This window comes from Choloepus didactylus, chromosome 8 (assembly GCF_015220235.1).
Source record: "Choloepus didactylus isolate mChoDid1 chromosome 8, mChoDid1.pri, whole genome shotgun sequence".
NCBI classification, from domain to species: domain Eukaryota; kingdom Metazoa; phylum Chordata; class Mammalia; order Pilosa; family Megalonychidae; genus Choloepus; species Choloepus didactylus.
Genome location: NC_051314.1, coordinates 141,510,060 through 141,532,778, shown reverse-complemented (window position 1 = coordinate 141,532,778; position 22,719 = coordinate 141,510,060). Strand labels below are relative to the sequence as shown.

Sequence of the window (22,719 nt, the reverse complement as noted above, 5' to 3'; positions counted from 1 at the left end):
TTGATTTGATGTTCACATGTTCTTCTAACAGAGACTGAAATGATGTCCCTGACACTTGAGCGATGCTTTACTGATTTGCTAATTCAAGTTGAAGACAGAGAGTTCTGAAGCTGTAACAGGACAGGAGCAGCGAGAATACAATTGGAAAAGGCCTCTCTGTAGCCCCCTACATAGCTTTAAAGGCTAAGTGCCCACGGTATAACCCCACAATTTCAGGGTAAAGGTTTAATTACGGTAATTTTTAATGAGTCACTATTTTAATTTTTCACCATGGCTAACTTAACCTACACTCCTGGCAGGAAAGGGGCACCAAACAAACCAGTGAGGGATGAGGTGTGATGTGTCCAGTGTTGATTACACAACTAACGAACAATGGCTTTGAGGGTCTAGTCGGGCTCCCTGGCTGCCTTAGACGTCTTTAAACTGACAATATTATAAAGACAATCTTGGTCAAGATGGAAACACCTGCAGGAAAGAGCATCTTGTGTGCCCCTAGAGCCCCTCCAAGCCTGTGCCACATGGCTGTCTTGCCACTTAATTGTGAGCTCCTAAGGAGGTAAAACCATTGCCAGTCAGTACTTGTACACAGCAGGCATTTACTAAACGTTTACTGAAATTGAACTTTTATAAAAGCTATTTAGCTTTGTCTTAAAATTGCTGTTTTGACCAGGCTAGGTTTTTATCAACGCCAGTTAGGAAGCCAAAACTGAGAGGAGGACAGTATTACTTACTGACCAGTCGGCATCTCCTTTTCCACTCCTATGATTCTATTTTCTCTCCTTGAAATCATAAAGCAAAGAGTATTTCAGATTTCTAGAGTACCTTCTAGACTTCAGTCTAATCCAGACATGAAGAACACATTCATCATTTCTTGTTTTACCATCTTCTTCCATAACTACTGGGTGAGGCATCAAGTGCTTTGGTGACGGAAGAGAGTAACTCAGAGGCCAACCAAAGACCTCATCGAAGACTCTTCATGTGACTTTAGGGCCATACAACCCTTGTTAGCTTGGGGGTGGGGGACGTCAGGGTTTCAAGATAGTTCAAGTGAATGTTACATCTCCAAAAACTCAATAATGAATTTGGATCATTGCTTTTGCTCAAGTTACAGATAAAAATTAAAAGGAGTGTGCTTGGGGGTTGGAGCTGTCCCAATCCAGCCGGCAAAGAAGCAGACACATTAGTAGAGTCAAAAGCCTTAAGAACAATGGGAATTAGAGCTTCTCACTCTTTTCAACTAGTTAAATTGTATTACTTTCCAGAGGAAGCGCTGGTGTGCCTGATGGGCAGAACAGATTCAGGAACTCATTCAGAGTAAGAACCGAAAAATAGTGACATGAGACACCCTGGTAGTGGCACCTAGGATGTTTTATGAGATGCTACGAGTGTTTGAGACATGTCAACCTCAGGAGGTTAAGAATACAAGGTAACCCAACACCCAAAACTTCCTTTGCTAGACTCAAAGAGCTATCATTCATGAATGTCTCTAAATCCTTCTTGAACCTCTTATTTGGAGTCCACATCACCTCTGAAGGTAGTAAGTTTCACAACCACACTACCAACTTTGCAAAGTGATGCCTTGTATTTGTGTCAAAGCTGCCCCTCTTAACACATTCAAGGGATTTCCCTTAGTTGAGTATTTCAGGATTTAGCCAACTGGTTCTAGTTCTAACTATATCTTTAATAAAAAATGCCCAGAGAAAGAAATGCTTACAAGAAAACACACACAAACACACACACATGGAACTAGCCTCTTGAGAAATAAAGATATCACATACACCAACCTCTCTGAACAGCCCTGGCCAAATGGGGGCCATATGGATAGCTGTAACAATCTAATTGAAGTAGCTATTTTAATTTTTCTCTTGCACTGGCTCAAGAGAAAAGTTTCTAAAGAGCAAGGATTGGTTATATCCCAGGATACTTCTATCTTCTTTTAAAAATAACCTTTGCTTAAAAGAAACACTTCTGAAAACTGGGATTACATTACCTTTTATGTAAGGAGCCCATCAAGAGGTGCATTTACATGTGATACATTTTGAAGCTCAAAACCACTGTTTACTAATCTTTTACAGCATTGGGTATAAAGGACAATCACGTGGGGAAATCACTATGTTGATTTTCATTCTAAAGAGATAAGTCACCTAAAAAAGACCTGAAGGGAGTTTACAGACACTGCCATTTAAAATACACTCTTCAGAGAATGTGAAAGCACATGGGATATTAAGGTCTGCCTCTGGAAAATCTGGAAAACACACAACTCCTCTCCAAATTAAGATGTCCAGAAAGTAAAGTATGAGGTTTAAAAATTTTCTAACTTTGTCATAAATAGTTCATTCTTCAAAGGAAACTTAACTGCTAAGTACAGTACTTGACAAAACATCAAGTATTACACAGCTGTTTAAAAAACTTTAGTTGCCATTTAAAATTAAACGCCAAATTTTCTCAGTTTGCCAGCTCTAAGGAAGATATACAACTGTGAAATAATAACAGATGACAACTAAACTGGGTTCAATAATTACCCATAAAGGAAAATGCTTGAAAACAGTCAACAGGTGTAAGTAGAAGGTAATGGAACATATCTTCCATTATACAGTTGGGAATATGTAGTAAAGTGGAATATGTGGCAGAATTATATAATCAAACACAGACCATAAGAATATAATTTAATTATAGACCTCATAAAAATGGGATTTACGATGTTCCCTCTATTACCCGCTTTACATACAATGATTGGCACTGAGGAGAAATACAGAGGATCAAATACATCACAGTATCACTTTATGATTTTACTAGATAGAGAACTGTAAAGGACAGGGATTCTTTAATTTAACTTCAAAGTGAAATAAAATTGGCAGAAGAAATTGTGAGATAATGGGTGGAGGAAGTGTTTCCCTTTTACCACCCCACCTTACAGAGTTCAAAAAAAAAAATAATTTAGAAGACGAATGACAAGAGAAAGAGATTAAAAAAAGAGAAAGCATGGATCCAAACAAGATGATGGTGGCAGGATGGAGGGAATTGTGCATTCTGGAAGCTAACAGGGCACTAGAAAAACAGCAGCTGGTCTTAGACTAACCCTTGAGAAAGGACTGTTACCTACCACTTTTTCTTAACTAATGAAGATACTGAAGCTGAAAGTGATTAAATAACCTTCCCAAAGGTACAAAGGTGTCAAGTAGACAAACTTGGATTTGAACCCAGGCCTGTCGCCAATACCTCTGTGTTTGTTAATAGTCTGGGCTGATTTTCAGCACACTGACTGGCTAGCAAAGAAAGCAATTTTTAAAATGTAAAAAGATTTGTTTCGGATTTATGAGAAATTATAAATATCTTGGGGAATGCCCTTCTGATCCCCACTATAAAACCCTTGCAAGTCAACACTGAGGGCTCAAAATAACCCTTCCACCACAAGCAGCATAAGGCTGTTCTCACTTCTCCCACATTGACCTTCTGATATTTATAAATGCAAGAGATTTATATTTCCCCTTTTGAAGCTGATGGCATTATTAATATCTTATAATGACAAAAAGTTTTTTTTTAAAAAGCCACTTCTCTGTGACTCTGCAGCTGAAACTCAATAGATCTTCCTTTTAAACAAGACCTTTTGTCTCCGAAGATAAATTCCTGTGCATGACAATGTGACAAAGAGTCAACAAGATGTGTTTTCCAAATTTTCCAGAGGCAGACCTTAATATCCCATGTGCTTTCACATTCTCTAGAGTGTATTTTAAATGGCAGTATCCTGTAAACTCCCTGAATTCATTTTATAGACTTGCTTCTTCTAGTTAAGATTTCCTGCAGGTACCCTGGCTGCTTCCACCCCTCTAAGAGGCTAAGCGCCTTTATTCCTTTCATTTTCTCCCTAAACCTTTGTGGGGGTCAGTGTAAGCACCAACCCCACCCACCTGTTGGCAAGGAAGGACTTATCTCCCCATGTGGTGGGAGTGCTGCTGAAAGAGAGCACGCGGCTGTCAGTCTTCTCTGGGGATTGTCGTGGGCTGAAAAAAATATCTTGTCAAGGTCATGCCTCCTTCCAGAGGTATCCTGCATCCAATGGCTGAAAGCCCCACCCCCACTCCTGACCCAATGGGAGACCCTGCTCAGAGCTTCCGGAGAAAGAGCCAAGGCCTTCAGTGGGTCTACATCACAGCTCAACTCCTGCCTCTGCCCAGTCCTGCTCCCTTCCTCTAACTGCCACAGAGCACTCCTAATAAAGCTCCTGCATGCTAACTTCCGTCTGAGTCTGATGCCCTGGGAAGCAAATCTACAACCACCTATTTTATCTTAAAGGATTTCAGTCACCAAAATGTAAGCGCCATTGTTGTGTCCCTAACTCCTAGAACAGTGCTTCAATATTTGAGTAAATGTATCAATCACATACACACTCACAAGAGAGAGAAGATAATGTATGGAATAGTCAGTGCTAATCCTCAATGGACAAGTTTGTAGAGCTCAATCAAGTCCTATTTGTATTCGGAGTATTTGAGTTTCAGTGACCATACAGGATTTGGTAAAAGCAGACATTAGTTGGTTAACAGGAAGAATGGGCCCCATATGACTAGAATGGAGATACAAAAGAGGCATCTTTCTTCTCCACATTCAAAGCACTTGACATACTTCGCATCATGGTCTCCCCTAGGAGGAAAAGGATAGTAGGTATTATTTCAGTTCTTTATCAAAGCAGGCCTTGGTACAAAGGATGTTAAGAGATGTGGCTCAAGTTCAACAAGTAAATGAATGTGAAAGGCAATAAAATAATTCAAATACCCTGACTCCTAATTTGCTACAGGCTTTTACTTAGATACCAAGGCCATCTGAGGAACATCTCGATTTTATTCCATCAACACATACACTACTGTACCTAAGTTGGCCACTTTCTAAAAAAAGGTGTTTTAGAAACACCCTTTTACTTCTGAGCAGGACTGCTTCCTAACTATGCTTTAGAAAAGCATAAAACTCTACTGATTACTGGAGTATTAATCTGTATATCTTTTATACATACTTTTATTTTTTTTATTTTTTTTTTTAATCATCATTTTATTGAGATATATTCACATACCACGCAGTCATACAAAACAAATTGTACTTTCGATTGTTTACAGTACCATTACATAGTTGTACATTCATCACCTAAATCAATCCCTGACACCTTCATTAGCACACACACAAAAATAACAAGAATAATAATTAGAGTGAAAAAGAGCAATTGAAGTAAAAAAGAACACTGGGTACCTTTGTCTGTTTGTTTGCTTCCCCTACTTTTCTACACATCCATCCATAAACTAGACAAAGTGGAGTGTGGTCCTTATGGCTTTCCCAATCCCATTGTCACCCCTCATAAGCTACATTTTTATACAACTGTCTTCGAGATTCATGGGTTCTGGGTTGTAGTTTAATAGTTTCAGGTATCCACCACCAGCTACCCCTATTCTTTAGAACCTAAAAAGGGTTGTCTAAAGTGTGCGTAAGAGTGCCCACCAGAGTGATCTCTCGGCTCGTTTTGGAATCTCTCTGCCACTGAAGCTTATTTCATTTCCTTTCACATCCCCCTTTTGGTCAAGAAGATGTTCTCCATCCCACGATGCCGGGTCTACATTCCTCCCCGGGAGTCATATTCCACGTTGCCAGGGAGATTCACTTCCCTGGGTGTCTGATCCTACGTAGGGGGGAGGGCAGTGATTTCACCTTTCAAGTTGGCTTAGCCAGAGAGAGAGGGCCACATCTGAGCAACAAAGAGGCATTCAGGAGGAGACTCTTAGGCACAAATATAGGGAGGCCTAGCCTCTCCTTTGCAGCAGCCGTCTTCCCAAGGGTAAAACTTATGGTAGAGGGCTCAACCCATCAAACCACCAGTCCCCTATGTCTGTGGTCATGTTAGCAACCATGGAGGTGGGGTAGGCGAATACCCCTGCATTCTCCACAGGCTCCTCAAGGGGGCACTACATCTTTTTTTTTTTTTTTCCTTGTTTGTCTTTTTTCTTTTCTTTTTTTTTTTTTAACTTTCCCTTCTTTTTTCAAATCAACTGTATGAAAAAAAAAAGTTAAAAAGAAAACAAACATACAATAAAAAAACATTTCAAAGAGACCATAGCAAGGGAGTAAGAAAAAGACAACTAACCTAAGATAACTGCTTAACTTCCAACATGTTCCTACTTTACCCCAAGAAAGTTACATAATATAGCAACATTTCAGTGAACTTGTTCCTACTACATCCATCAGAAATTAACAGACCATAGTCATTTCTGGGCATCCCCAGAACGTTAAATAGCTTATCTGTTCTTCTTGGATTATTGTTCCCCCTTCCTTAATTGCTCTCTACTGCTAGTTCCCCTACATTCTACATTATAAACCATTTGTTTTACATTTTTCAAAGTTCACATTAGTGGTAGCATATAATATTTCTCTTTTTGTGCCTGGCTTATTTCGCTCAGCATTATGTCTTCAAGGTTCATCCATGTTGTCATATGTTTCACCAGATCGTTCCTTCTTACTGCCGCGTAGTATTCCATCGTGTGTATATACCACATTTTATTTATCCACTCATCTGTTGAAGGACATTTGGGTTGTTTCCATCTCTTGGCAATTGTGAATAATGCTGCTATGAACATTGGCGTGCAGATATCTGTTCGTGTCACTGCTTTCCGATCTTCCGGGTATATACCGAGAAGTGCAATCGCTGGATCGAATGGTAGCTCTATATCTAGTTTTCTAAGGAACTGCCAGACTGACTTCCAGAGTGGCTGAACCATTATACAGTCCCACCAACAATGAATAAGAGTTCCAATTTCTCCACATCCCCTCCAGCATTTGTAGTTTCCTGTTTGTTTAATGGCAGCCATTCTAACCGGTGTTAGATGGTATCTCATTGTGGTCTTAATTTGCATCTCTCTAATAGCTAGTGAAGCTGAACATTTTTTCATGTGTTTCTTGGCCATTTGTATTTCCTCTTCAGAGAACTGTCTTTTCATATCTTTTGCCCATTTTATAATTGGGCTGTCTGTACTATTGTCATTGAGTTGTAGGATTTCTTTGTATATGCAAGATATCAGTCTTTTGTCAGATACATGGTTTCCAAAAATTTTTTCCCATTGAGTTGGCTGCCTCTTTACCTTTTTGAGAAATTCCTTTGAGGTGCAGAAACTTCTAAGCTTGAGGAGTTCCCATTTATCTATTTTCTCTTTTGTTGCTTGTGCTTTGGGTGTAAAGTCTAGGAAGTGGCCTCCTAATACAAGGTCTTGAAGATGTTTTCCTACATTATCTTCTAGGAGTTTTATGGTACTTTCTTTTATATTGAGATCTTTGGTCCATTTTGAGTTAATTTTTGTGTAGGGGGTGAGGTAGGGCTCCTCTTTCATTCTTTTGGATATGGATATCCAACTCTCCCAGCACCATTTGTTGAAAAGACCATTATGGCTCAGTTCGGTGACTTTAGGGGCCTTATCAAAGATCAGTCGGCCATAGATCTGAGGGTCTATCTCTGAATTCTCAATTCGATTCCATTGATCTATATGTCTATCTTTGTGCCAGTACCATGCTGTTTTGGCAACTGTGGCTTTATAATAAGCTTCAAAGTCAGGGAGTGTAAGTCCTCCCACTTCGTTTTTCTTTTTTAGAGTGTCTTTAGCAATTCGAGGCATCTTCCCTTTCCAAATAAATTTGATAACTAGCTCTTCCAAGTCTGCAAAGTAGGTTGTTGGAATTTTGATTGGGATTGCATTGAATCTGTAGATGAGTTTGGGTAGAATTGACATCTTAATGACATTTAGCCTTCCTATCCATGAACATGGAATATTTTTCCATCTTTTAAGGTCCCCTTCTATTTCTTTTAGTAGAGTTATGTAGTTTTCTTTGTATAGGTCTTTTACATCTTTGGTTAAGTTTATTCCTAGGTACTTGATTTTTTTAGTTGCTATTGAAAATGGTATCTTTTTCTTGAGTGTCTCTTCAGTTTGTTCATTTCTAGCATATAGAAACATTACTGACTTATGTGCATTAATCTTGTATCCCGCTACTTTGCTAAATTTGTTTATTAGCTCTAGTAGGTGTATCGTTGATTTCTCAGGGTTTTCTAGATATAAGATCATATCATCTGCAAACAATGACAGTTTTACTTCTTCTTTTCCAATTTGGATGCCTTTTATTTCTTTGTCTTGCCGGATTGCCCTGGCTAGCACTTCCAGCACAATGTTGAATAAGAGTGGTGACAGCGGGCATCCTTGTCTTGTTCCTGATCTTAGAGGGAAGGCTTTCAGTCTCTCACCATTGAGTACTATGCTGGCTGTGGGTTTTTCATATATGCTCTTTATCATGTTGAGGAAGTTTCCTTCAATTCCTACCTTTTGAAGTGTTTTTATCAAAAAGGGATGTTGGATTTTGTCAAATGCTTTTTCAGCATCTATTGAGATGATCAATTGATTTTTCCCTTTCGAGTTTTTAATGTGTTGTAATACATTGATTGTTTTTCTTATGTTGAACCATCCTTGCATGCCTGGAATGAACCCCACTTGGTCATGGTGTATGATTTTTTTAATGTGTCTTTGGATTCGATTTGCAAGTATTTTGTTGAGGATTTTTGCATCTATATTCATTAGGGAGATTGGCCGGTAGTTTTCCTTTTTTGTGGCATCTTTGCCTGGTTTTGGTATTAGATTGATGTTAGCTTCATAAAATGAGTTAGGTAGTGTTCCATTTTTTTCAATGTTTTCAAAGAGTTTGAGTAAGATTGGTGTCAGTTCTTTCTGGAAAGTTTGGTAGAATTCCCCTGTGAAGCCATCTGGCCCTGGGCATTTATTTGTGGGAAGATTTTTGATGACTGATTGGATCTCTTTGCTTGTGATGGGTTGGTTGAGGTCTTCTATTTCTTCTCTGGTCAGTCTAGGTTGTTCATATGTTTCCAGGAAATTGTCCATTTCTTCTACATTATCCAGTTTGTTGCCATACAGTTGTTCATAATATCCTCTTATAATTTTTTTAATTTCTTCAGGATCTGCAGTTATGTCACCTTTTTCATTCATTATTTTGTTTATATGGGTCTTCTCTCTTTTTGATTTTGTCAGTCTAGCTAGGGGCTTGTCAATCTTGTTGATCTTCTCAAAGAACCAACTTTTGGTGATATTTATCCTTTCTATTGTTTTTTTGTTCTCTATGTCATTTATTTCTGCTTTAATCCTTGTTATTTCTTTTCTTGTACTTGGTTTAGGATTGGTTTGCTGTTCATTTTCTAGCTTCTTCAGTTGATCCATTAGTTCTTTGATTTTGGCTCTTTCTTCCTTTTTAATATATGCGTTTAGTGCTATAAATTTCCCCCTTAGCACTGCTTTTGCTGCATCCCATAGGTTTTGGTATGTTGTGTTCTCATTTTCATTCGTCTCTATATATTTAGCAATTTCTCTTGCTATTTCTTCTTTAACCCACTGATTGTTTAGGAGTGTGTTGTTTAACCTCCAGGTATTTGTGAATTTTCTAAGTCTCTGATGGTTATTGACTTCTAATTGTATTCCATTGTGGTCAGAGAATGTGCTTTGAATAATTTCAATCTTTTTAAATTTATTGAGGCTTGTTTTATGTCCCAGCATATGATCTATTCTGGAGAAAGTTCCGTGAGCACTAGAAAAGTATGTGTATCCTGGTGATTTGGGATGTAATGTCCTGTAGATGTCTGTTAAATCTAATTCATTTATCAGATTGTTTAGGTTTTCAATTTCCTTATTGGTCTTCTGTCTGGTTGATCTATCTATAGGAGAGAGTGATGTGTTGAAGTCTCCCACAATTATTGTGGAAACATCAATTGCTTCCTTTAGTTCTGCCAATGTTTCTCTCATGTATTTTGTGGCACCTTGATTGGGTGCATAGACATTTACGATTGTTATTTCTTCTTGCTGAATTGCCCCTTTTATTAGTATGTAGTGGCCTTCTTTGTCTCTCAAAACATCCCTGCATTTGAAGTCTATTTTATCTGAGGTTAATATTGCTACACCTGCTTTCTTTTGGCTGTAGCTTGCATGAAATATTTTTTTCCATCCTTTCACTTTCAGTTTCTTTGTGTCCCTGTGTCTAAGATGAGTCTCTTGTATGCAACATATTGATGGTTCATTTTTTTGATCCATTCTGCGAATCTATATCTTTTAATTGGGGAGTTTAATCCATTTACATTCAACGTTATAACCGTGAAGGCGTTTCTTGAATCAGCCATCTTATCCTTTGGTTTATGTTTGTCATATTTTTCCCCTCTGTCTATTAATATCCTTTATTGTACCCATACCGAATCTCTTTAGTACTGAACCTTTCTCCAAGTCTCTCTGTGCTTTCTTTGTTTCTCTGTCTGTAGGGCTCCCTTGAGTATCTCCAGTAGGGCAGGTCTCTTGTTAGCAAATTCTCTCAGCATTTGTTTGTCTGTGAAAAATTTAAGCTCTCCCTCAAATTTGAAGGAGAGCTTTGCTGGATAAAGTATTCTTGGCTGGAAATTTTTCTCACTCAGAATTTTAAATATATCGTGCCACTGCCTTCTCGCCTCCATGGTGGCTGCTGAGTAGTCACTACTTAGTCTTATGCTGTTTCCTTTGTATGTGGTGAATTGCTTTTCTCTTGCTGCTTTCAGAACTTGCTCCTTCTCTTCTATGTTTGACAGTGTGATCAGTATATGTCTCGGAGTGGGTTTTTTTGGATTTATTCTATTTGGAGTTCGCTGAGCATTTATGATTTGTGTATTTATGTTGTTTAGAAGATTTGGGAAGTTTTCCCCAACAATTTCTTTGAATACTCTTCCTAGACCTTTACCCTTTTCTTCCCCTTCTGGGACACCAATGAGTCTTATATTCGGACGTTTCATATTATCTATCATATCCCTGAGGTCCATTTCGAGTTTTTCAATTTTTTTTCCCCATTCTTTCTTTTATGCTTTCATTTTCCATTCTGTCCTCTTCCAGGTCACTGATTCGTTGTTCAACTTCCTCTAGTCTTGTACTATGAGTGTCCAGAATCTTTTTAATTTGGTCAACAGTTTCTTTAATTTCCATAAGATCATCCATTTTTTTATTTAGTCTTGCAATGTCTTCTTTATGCTCTTCTAGGGTCTTCTTGATTTCCTTCATATCCCGTACTATGGTCTCATTGTTCATCTTTAGTTCTTTGAGTAGCTGCTCTAGGTGTGTCTCTTCTGGTCTTTTGATTTGGGTGCTTGGGCTTGGGTTATCCATATCGTCTGGTTTTTTCATATGCTTTATAATTTTCTGTTGTTTTTGGCCTCGTGGCATTTGCTGAACTTGATAGGGTTCTTTTAGGGTTTGTAGACCAGTTGAAGTCCTTATCTCTAATTTATCAGATCTACAGCTTCGTGGAGTACACTTTCTCTAACTAACCAGCAGGTGGCGTCCACGAGCCACCTGTTCTCCACAAGCCAGATCTCCCCTGCTTAGCCTTTTTGGTGAGTGGGGGAGTGAGTCTTGTGGGGCCCAATTGGTGTACCAAGCTTGCGTGTGTAGTTGGTGTTGCCTGCCCTGTATGTGGGGCGTGTTTCTGGGCAGTCGGGGAGGGGGGGTGGCCCTAACAGTCAAATCTCCCTGATGATCCTAGAGTTTTAAAGCTACTGCAATAGTCTAATCCTTCAGTTCAGTCCTGCCACAGTTTGTCTCTGCCACTGACCCACAAGTCTTTGGTATTGGCGTATGGCTCCTGAGACTTGCAAGTGGGCCCCTCTTCCAGGCTGTGCACCCCGGGTCCTCTGTTGAGGGATGACTGTGCTATGTCACAGGTGAGTGCCGTCCCCCCAGGGCAGTTCTGGGCTGCTGGGCTGTGTTGGGAGGCTCCCAGTCTGCTCAAATGATGGCTGAATGGGGCTCTGTTAATTCACACTGCTCCCCCTTCCCAGCTCTGGGACATTCAGCTGAGGTTGCAGGGAAGGCTAATGTCCACGCCCAGTTTTGTGGTGTGTGCCTGTTATTTGAAGCACTTCCGTCACACTGGGTTGTCTGGGGCAGCTCTGGGCTATGGGGCTGGCGATGGGCAGGAGTGTTTCCTGTCCACCAGGATGGTGGCTGTGAGCGGACACCCCCCTTTTCTTGGGAAGTTGTGTTGTTTAGTGAATTTTCTCAGCCACTGGATTATTGCCTTTTGTCTCAGAGCTCTCTTAGTTCTGCTCTTGACTTGACGTGCCCAAATTTCAATTCTTTGAAGCTTTCTGTATTGAGCTTCTTAGAGTAATTGTTTTAGAAAAAGCAAAAAGGATTTAAAAAAAAAAAAAAAAAAAAAAAAAACGGCCCTCCTCAGAGATCTAATGGGTTATTGAAATGCTAATAGACAAAGCAACCAGGGCCATTAAGGAAAGGTGCACAGGGCAGAGAGATCAGCCTTGCTTCGGGATTTGCATATGCGCCTCAAGGCCTGATCTCCGCCCTTCCCCTTTCTGTGTTCACCAGAACTCCAAAAATCCTCTGCTTTTATTTTGGAGTTTTTCGTGTTGTTTTTTTTCTATGCCTGTCTCCTCTCTGCTGGGCTGGCTGCTCTCAGAGTCTCTGGTGTCTGGTCTCAGTCTATCTATGGTTGGAGTTTGAATCAGTAGAATGAGTTTCCCATAAGAGCAGCCACTGCAATTCTCCCTTCTCCTTCCTGGAGCTGACAGCCCCTCCTCCCCCGGGACTGAGCCTGGCAGGGAGGGGCGCGGGTCCCCTGGCCGCAAAAACTTACAGATTTCGCTGATCTCAGCAGTTCCACGTTTTCATGAGTGTTGTATGAAGTATGCCCAAAGACAGATTGCTCTGTGGTGTCCAGTCCACGCAGTTCCTGGCTTTTTACCTACTTTCCTGGAGGAGTAACTAAAACATACAGCTCACCAGTCTGCCATCTTGCCCCGCCTCTCCTATACATACTTTTAATGTCTTCATATTATTTTTTTAAATTTAAGAACTAGTTGTAAACTCTCTATTCTTAAGTATTTGTAGGCTCTCAAATATTCAGAGCGTAACTTGCAATATATTTTTCTTTTGGTGAAAAATATATTTTGGTGAATTGCAATATATTTTCTTTTGCCAAGGACAAGGAGAGATATCTGAAAGCTTCAGGAGAACAGCAATGTGTTATACACAAGGGAGTCCCAATAAGATTAAGTGCCTATTTCTCATCAGAAACCATGCAGAAAAGAAGGCAGTAGAATGAAATATTTAAAGTGCTCAAAAGAACCAAATGCCAATCAAGAATTTTAAATCTGGTGACACTGTCTTTCCAAACTAAGGGGGAGATTAAGACATTTCTAGGTGAACAAAAGCTGAGCGAATTCATCACCACTAGGCCTGCCCCATAAGCAATGCTAAAGAAAGTTCTTCCGATGAAAGGAAAGGACACTAGACAGTGGATCAAAGCAGCAAAAAGAAATAAAGACCTCCAGTAAAGGTAACCATGAGAGTAATTATACATGCCAGTACTACTGTATTGTATTTTTTCATATGTAACTCCACATCTGACTTCTTACAGGTTCTAAAATGCAAATGCATAAAAATAATGATAAATCTATGGTTTGGGGCATATAATGTTTTACATCTTTTTAAGATGTAATTTGTAACCAGTACAACAAAAAGGTGGGAAGAGTGGTCTAAGAACAGTGCTTGTGTATGCTATTGAAGTTAAGTTGGTATCAAATCAAATGAGATTGTTACAGATTTAAGATGTTAAATTTAAGCCCCATGGTAACCACAAAGAAAATATCTGAAAAATATGTACAGAAGGAAATGAGAAGAGACTCAAAATGGTACACTACAAAAAAAAATCAAATAAACATGAAAGGAGGCATTTATGGACGAATTGAAGGACAAAAAAGGTATAAGACTTTTATAAAGACCAAATAGCAAAATGGCAAAAGAAAGTACTGCATAATTAGTAGTGCCTTTAAATATAAATGGATTAAACTCTCCAGACAAAAGGCAGAGATTGGCAGAAAAGAAAAGGATGGAAAAAATATGCCATGCAATCAGTAACCAAAAAAGAGTTGGGGTAGCTATACTAATACCAGACAAAATAGATTTCAAATAAAAACTGTAAGAAGGGATAAAGAAGGTCACTACGTACTGATAAAGGTAGAATTTAACAAGAACACACAGCAATTATAAATACACATGCACCCGTCAGCAGAGCCCCCAAAATATATGAAGCAAATACTGGCAGATATTTGAAGGGAGAAACAGACAGTTCTATATTAATTTTTTTTTAGGAGATTTCAGTACATCACTTTCAATAATGATACAGGAGAACCTAAGATAGCGGCTAGGAGAGACAGGGCAAAAAAACACCTCCGTGAAAAATATTAGATAGAGGCCAGAAAGTGACCCAGAACACCAGTTCCAGCGATGCACTAGCTGAACAAGGTCTGCTAAATCCACTTGGCGAAACTGGGAGTCTGCGTTCTGAAACGAGTGAGTGAGCCTGCTGAATGTCCAGCAGCCATGCTGCAGTGTGGGAAAACCATGGGTTGGCGTTTGGAGGCGGACTAGTTCTTTTTTTAAAAAAACCCAAAAACAGCTGCAAATACGGCAGTGAGAACCACACAGTGAAGCACAGCAGGAAAGGGCTGTGCGAACGCCTCAATATCTGGTGTGGAGGATAGCCTGTCGCACACTCACTGCTAGCTGTCTCGGAGCAAGGAGGGCAGAGGTGAGCCAAAAGGGGAAAAGAAACCACGCCCCTTGCAGCCATCTTCCCAGCGGGCTGGGAACGCTCCTGCCTGGGGCCGGAGCTACAGCCCAGAGCCGCACCAAGGGACCCAGTGTGACGGGAAGTGTTTCCAGCAACACCGTGCACACGCCACAATATCAGGCATGGACAATAGCCTTTCGCGAACCCACAGCTAATTGTCCCAGAGCTGGGAAGGCGGAGCTGTGCGAAAAGGGGGGAAATTAACACACCCCATTCAGCCATCTTTACAGCAGGTTGGAAAAGCCCCTGCGCGGGCTGGGGGCCCAGGACTTCCCTTGAGGGACGGCGCACACTTGTGAGGTAGCACAGCCTTCCCTCAGCAGGGGCCCTAGAAGGGCACAGCTGGGAAGAAGAACCCACCCAGAAATCCCAGGGACCCTAGGCCAATACCAAGGACTTGTGGGTCAGCAACAGAGACAATCTGTGGCGAAACTGAAATGAAGGTTTAGACTCTTGCAACAGTCTTAAATCTCCAAGAACACCTGTGAGGTTTGATTATTAAAGCTGCCCTTCCTCCCTAACCTCTCAGACACATGCCCCCACATTCAGGGTGGACAGCACCAACAACACACCCAAACTTGGTGTACCAATTGGACCCCACAAGAACCAGACCCCCACACACCACAAAGACAAAGTTGGGGAGAACTGACTTGAGGGGAATAGGTGACTCGCGGATGCCATCTGCTGGTTAGTTAGAGAAAGTGTATGCCATCAAATTGTAGATCTGACAAATTAGAGATTGGTGTCTGAATGATCCTTCATATTCTAAAAGAACGCTATCAAGTAAAGCAAATGCCAAGAGGCCAAAACAACAGAAAATTTTAAAGCATATGAAAAAACCAGACGATATGGATAACCCAAACCCAAACACCAAAATCAAAAGATCAGAGGAGAAACAGTACTTGGAGCAATTAATCAAAGAACTAAAACAACAAGAGCATGACACAGGATATAAAGGACACGAAGAAGAGCATGGCACAGGATATAAAGAACATGAAGAAGACCCTAGAAGAGCATAAAGAAGAAAATGCAAGAGTAAATAAAAAAATAGATGATCTTATGGAAATAAAATAAACAGTTGACCAAATTAAAAAGATTCTGGATACTCATAGCACAAGACTAGAGGAAGCTGAACAACATCTCAGCAACCTCTAGAACCACAGAATGGAAAATGAAAGAACAAAAGAAAGAATGGGGGAAAAAGTCAAAATAGATCTCAGGGATATGATAGATAAAATAAAACATCCAAATATAAGACTCACTCGTATCCCAGAAGGGGAAGAGAAGGGTAAAGGTCTAGAAAGAGTATTCAAAGAAATTGTTGGGGAAAACTTCCCAAACCTTCTACACAATATAAACACACAAAGCATAAATGCCCAGTGAACTCCAAGTAGAATGAATCCAAATAAACCCACTCCAAGACATATTCTGATCAGACTGTCAAGTACTGAAGAGAAGGAGCAAGTTCTGAAAGCAGCAAGAGAAAAGCAATTCACCACATACAAAGGAAACAACATAAGACTAAGTTGTGACTACTCAGCAGCCACCATGGAGGCGAGAAGGCAGTGGCATGACATATTCTGAGAGAGAAAATTTTCCAACCAAGAATACTTTATCCAGAAAAACTCTCCTTCAAATTTGAGGGAGAGCTTAAATTTTTCAGAAACAAATGCTGAGAGATTTTGCTAATAAAAGACCTGCCCTACTTCAGATACTAAAGGGAGCCCTACTGACAGAGAAACAAAGAAAGGAGAGAGAGATACAGAGAAATTTAACAGACATATATAGAACACTACATCCCAAATCACCAGGATACACATTCTTCTCTAGTGATCACAGAACTTTCTCCAGAATAGACCATATGTTGGGACATAAAACAAGCCTCAATAAATTTAAAAAAATTGAGATTATTCAAAGCACATTCTCTGACCACAATGGAATACAAATAGAAGGCAATAATCATCAGAGACTCAGAAAATTCACAAACACCTGGAGGATAAAAATGATGGGGAAATGAAAACATTCCCGGATAATCAAAAGCTGAGGGACTTCATCACCAGTAGATCAGTCCTACAAGAAATGCTAAAGAGAATTGTGCAGGCTGAAAGGAAGGGACACTAAACAATTGACTGAAACCACATAAAGAAAGATTTCCAGTAAAGATCACATGGTAAATATAAATACCAATACTACTGTACTTTTGATTTGTAACTCCACTATTTACTTCCTACAGGATCTAAAATACAGAAAGTGTAAAGATAAATCAGTGGTTTTGGACTCAATGTAAAATATGTAATTTTTGACAAGAACTACATAAAGGTGGGGGAATGGAGGAGTATAGGAACATAGTTTACGTGTCCTATTGAAGTTAAGTTGGTATCAAAGAAAACAAGATTATTATAGACTTAAGATGTTAAATTTAAGCCCCATGGTAAACACAAAGAAAGTATCAGAGAATATGATCATAGAGATGAAAAGTAGAGTATGGGTTACGAGAAGTGGGGAAGGGGCAATGAGGAGTTAATAAGAAATGAGTGTAGGGTTTCTGTTTGGGGTGAAGGGAAATTTCTAGTAATGGATGGTGGGAAGGTGATGGCATTCCAACATTGTGAATGTGATTAATCCCACTAAATGGAATGCTTGGGAGAGGTTGGAATGGGAAGATTTATGCTGTATATAGGTTTCCACAATTGAAAAAAAAAGACAGTCTAAATAGATAATGACAATTAAATGCCATAGATGATCCTGGATGAGATCTAAGAATAGAGGAGAAAAGGCTCAAAAGGACACAACTGGGACATAAGAAAAAATGAAATACAGAATGTAGGCTTTATATTAATATTAAATTTCTTGAACTTCTTAACTACACTTAATGTGATTCACATAAATGAATATTCTTGTTCATAGGAAATGTATATGTGAATTATATTATTTGTTCAAGGATGTGTGCAACTTGTTCACATATGTTCAGAAGACAGAGCAATAGATGATAGATGACAGAGAGGGAAAGAAAGAAATGGTAAAGTGACAAAATATTAAAGTTGGTAGATTGGGGTATCAGTGGAGGGGGTTGGGGTATGTTGGAGTTCTGTGTATGGGGTTTGTATTACTTTTGCAACTGTTACTGTAAGTTTGAATTTATTTCAAAATAAAAATTAAAAAAAAAATCCAATTGCCAAATTTAAAAGCTCCCAGTAGGTAAAGGAAAGTATCATTAAGAACTATGAAAAGGTTTTCCAGGATTATGTTTAAAACAAATTAAACAATTATAATATATTATCCAAAGCATAATAAATCAGTATGATTTTAAAGTTGTTCATAATTTTAGAATATCATAAAAACAAAGGGGTTTGTTTAACCCTCAACAGAGGGAAAAAAATACGTTTTGCATTACCGGACATCATACCATTATCAAGAAAGCTATTTCAGAAATCATACATAATATATCTCACTAAAATACTGATAAACAGTAAACTGAAAAAAGCAGTATTTTTGAAAACAATTCCCTATGAACTATCATTGTTAAGCATACAATTTCATTCTACTTGGGTATGTTCCCCCTAAATTTATACAAGTTTACTGACAAAATAAGCTAGGAAAACATCTATTAAATCTTTAAGATAATGAAAAATATAAGTTTATGTTTAACAAAATTCAGTTACTATTTTGACAAACTTTATTTGAAGAATAATTATATTTTGTAAAATGTTTAAGAAAGTTCCAAAAATCTTTTTGGTAACTTCAAGTGTGCAGATATGTAAAGTATACAAGATGTACTTTGTTAAAGAAAAAAGATGTAATTTTGTCCTGAAGTAGGATAATTTTCACAGATGAAGAAGCAGGAATATGTAAGACAAGACCTGAATAAATATAAGAACTTGTAGAGTTTCTAAAAGTGAATTTTGTTTATTCTAATGAAGGCTGACCGAAATTTAATAAACTCATTTAAGGACATGATTTTGTCCTAAGGGGAAATAACTGGTTTTCACAGAATACAAGGCAGAAATGTGGAGACCAAAATCTAAATGAATATAAAAGGTTATAGAAAGTTTATGGAAACAAATTTTATCTGCTGTGGTCAATCCTGACTAAGATTTGATGAACTTATTTATCAAATAGTATATTAATGCAAAACTAAAATTCGGTTTTCTTTCTGTTAAAGTAACAAAATTTTCTTAAATTGTTAGTCTGTTCTTAGTGAAAAGTTATAAAAAGTTTTTTTAACCATCTAAGTATTCTATTTAGAAAATAAAACTCTATGTTAACATTTTGAATCAAACCCTAAAGGATATCTTTTATTTCAAACTGTTACAAAGGGTGTGTTCTTTCACCTTGTAAAAAGGGAAGTACCGAAAATAATTTAATATATGAGTTGCATAGGAAGTGTTTGGGAAGTACTATGGAATTAAAAGGGATTTTCTAACCTTCTGTTGGTTAAATTTGTATAGATGAAATGTTATTCACATATTTAGAAACTGTGTAACATTCTTAAAGACTTAACAATGTTATCATTGTGCATGTTATATCCTGATACTGATCTGTAATAAACAACAGAATAGTGATATTAAAAAAAAATAATGGATACAACATCTAGACAGAAGGTCAATAAGGAATAGAAGACTTGAATGACACTATAAATAAACTAGACTTAACAGACATACATAGAACACTTCACCCAGCAGCAGCAGAATACACATTTTTCTCTAGTACATACGATCATTCTCCAGGACAGCCCGTATATTAGGTCACAAAACAAGATTCAATACATTTTAAATCACTGAAATCATACATCTTCTCTGACCACAATGGAATGAAGCTAGAAATCAATAACACAGGGAGAAATGGAAACAACACATTCTGAAAGAACCAATAGGGCCAAGAAGAAATCACAAGGGAAGTTAGGAAGTCTCTTGAGGCAAAAGAAAACAACAACAACAAAAAACAATAAAAGAAAACATGGGATGCAGCAAAGGCAGTGTTGATAAGAAAATTTATAGCTCTAAATGCTTACATTCAAAAATAAGAAAGCTCTAAAATCAAAGACCTAACCTGACAACTGGAGGATCTAGAAAAAAAGAGCAAACTAACCCAAAGTGAGTAGAAGGAAGGAAATAACAAAGATTAGACTGGAGATAATGAAATAGAGAATAAAAGAGAGAGAGTGAGAGTTAGTGTTTGAAAAGATCAATAGACTCAACAAACCTTTACCTAAACTGAGAAAGAAGGCAAAGGGTTAATTCTCTCCTATACTTCTCTCCCTGAATATAACAGTCTCTCTCACCGGGAAGATGAATATTCTCAGGGGAAAAAGAGTGTAAAAAGATCTTCTCTTATCTTTAAAACTAAAGACTCTGTTTTATAAAGGTTCCCAAAACTGGCTGATGCTATGTAAGGGTCTGGATTTTGTGAGAGATACAAAAGCATTTATATATGTAAGGGAGTTAAAACTATGTGTTAAAGTGAATTTATTTTTATTCTGTGAGATACGGTGTTTCCCTTTTTAACTCCTGAATGAAGAGGCAGTAGTAACCTCCCTGTAGACTGTTCTTAGACATGGTCATCTCTGGGTCTAAGAAGCCATAAGGTATTGGCTACAGTTGGGGACTCACTTCACTGCTATAACGTTTCTCTATTTGTGCAAACTTTAAGATGATGAAAAATAAAATGCCATTTCACAAAACAGGTATTCCCAAACATCAAGCTATTAACCCAAAAGGATTTTATAAGCTATTCCTTAAAAGATGGAGTGAGGGTAGAGATGGGGGCAGGGGCAAAAATCAAAAACAACCAACCAAAGCACGTGAAGACATTAAAGAAAATCATCACTTACCAAAGTGAAGCTTCTGGACCGGGAACTGCTACTTCGACTCTCCAAACTCCCACCTCTGCTCAAGTCACTGAGCCTGCAGCTGGGTGACATGTCAGAGTCCATCTCAGAAGAATCTGATTTCAGGTGGTTTCCAGGCATCCCCACAAAAACCTCAGTGCGGGCCTGGTCACGAGAAGTGGGGGAGAGGCCAGTACCCCATTCTGAGGTAGAGGATTGCTTCTAGAGAAATCAAGCACAAAGTGATCACCGTTAGTGGGCCTGGAATGTAAAATGCCTTATCCCTCAAGAACAAAGGCTGGCGTGAGCTAGATCCACTCAAGGGGACAGAGGTAATTAGGAAACCCCAAGTCAGCTTGTTTGGTGATGCTGGTCTCCACTTCTTTACATCTTTATCCATTATGAAGAAGTAAGAGTTATTTTTAAGAAATATGGAAATCTGATCTATCTAATGTTTCTTTTTTTTTTTTTTTTGCACTTAGGATCGGTGTTTTATGCTCTTTCACACTTTCTCCAAAATAAGCTGTAACAGTACCAAGTCATCAGCCTCAATTAGGATGGCAAGGGCTCAAATGCCAAGTAGAATATGCCAGAATACATGAGAAACTATCTTCATAATATCACTATATTCACCCATCTCAGCTGCCTGCTTTTTCAGTTCAAAAATAGTTCATTCCAGTCAAGTAGTGCCAAAAGGGCCTTTACTCAGATGGGAGTTCAAGTACACATTCCATCCCACAACTTAAGTCTCCACATGCTCTTCTAGACCATGTTAGTTCAAACTGCTGTGCAAATTCTGCCCAGTTCTTCCCAGTCTCAGGTGACATGGTAGTTCAAATGTCAAGCTGGTATAAATCAGGAGGAATCTACTAGTCAGGACCACCAAAAAAACCCACTTTCATAAGAAGATATACACATGCTCAAATAAACACACTTTCAGAACTGACAACTCAGCTATTTTAATGGGATTTAGCGAGGAAGAAAGAAATCTAAAAACCACTATTTCAAAAAGGTGACATACGCTGCTTTCCCCAGCTGAGCTTTTTGCAACATGTTTTGCAAAACTAGCATTTACAGTAACAGACTCAGGCTTTCTCTGTGTTATTAATCCTAGTCTTTTCTGCCTCAGACACCATAAAATTATGGTTCCTTTTCGAGCCCTGCTATAGTTCAGAGCTGAGGTGAGGTGACAAGAGTTGGATGTTTGATTGTCATCTTCGAGATTCTATACTCTTTGGAAGCCTCGATGGTGCTGCAATTTCTACATAAAATACTATGATACCTTATGTCAATACTATCAGGAACTTCACATTTTTACTTTCAGGAGCAAAAACACTGAAATTGTTCCCTGTGAATCTCTTAGTTCAGATAATCTCTGAATCCTTTAGCAGGAAATGCAGCCCAGCCCCTGAATAGTATAGACAGCGAAGTGGGTTCAACAAAACATTCCAGAAGACCAAAGAAGGCTAACAGGGAAAACGCCTCCTGTTGATTGAGTATGACCCGATGTTACAGCAAGTGAGAGAGAGGCGTCTCACATCCTTTCTGAACTGCAAATGCTGCCAGGTAGCCCTAACAGCCCCTTTCAGAGTACTGAGAGGCACATGAGTGAAAGTAACTAGAGGTACAATTTGGTATGCGTGTATGTATATGTATGTGTCAATTTTTAAGAGAAACATCACCATTGCTGCAGAAAGTCCAATCAGAATTGAACACCTTTGGGGGTCAAAAATACTGTGAAAACTATCTCAGAGAAATCACCAAGACATCTCTGTAAAATGGATAAGAAAGAAACAATTCTTCACCCCATTTCTCTTCATTTTCCCGGTGAATCTACAGGGGTCAAATGGCAATTTAATAGCAAGGCTAGGGAACCAGAAGATTCTGAGTATATATATTCTTTGTAAGTTACCATTATTCCAAGTAGTAAAAAAAAGAGACAAGAAAATGTTGCAAGTTCTTAAACTTGTTTAATATGAATGTTGAAACAATACAAAAATTTTATATAAACCGTCTAAATAGCTAATGATAGCATCTCAGAAGTGCAGATATATCCATGGTGAAACTCTCCAAAGTATTCAGTCTAATACATTAATTGCCTAATATGAATCTAGTATAAATACACACACACACAAACATGTACAGTATGGACACACTAAGTGTGCTGATGACAAAGCAAAGCAAAGGTAGGCATTACAGCTATATCCCTA

General features: G+C 38.6%; 1 protein-coding gene across 5 annotated transcripts in view; it reads right to left on the bottom strand.

Moving 5' to 3' along the window:
* Nucleotides 1-22,719, bottom strand: part of PROSER2 (proline and serine rich 2) — a 56,667-nt gene that overhangs the window by 15,383 nt on the left and 18,565 nt on the right. For all 5 annotated transcript variants that reach the window (XM_037847112.1, XM_037847110.1, XM_037847113.1 and 2 more), the window contains one exon: nucleotides 20,513-20,731. In XM_037847112.1, the coding sequence (XP_037703040.1) occupies nucleotides 20,513-20,650 (138 nt within the window). In that variant the 5' untranslated portion in view covers nucleotides 20,651-20,731. The remainder of the gene's footprint in view (nucleotides 1-20,512; nucleotides 20,732-22,719) is intronic.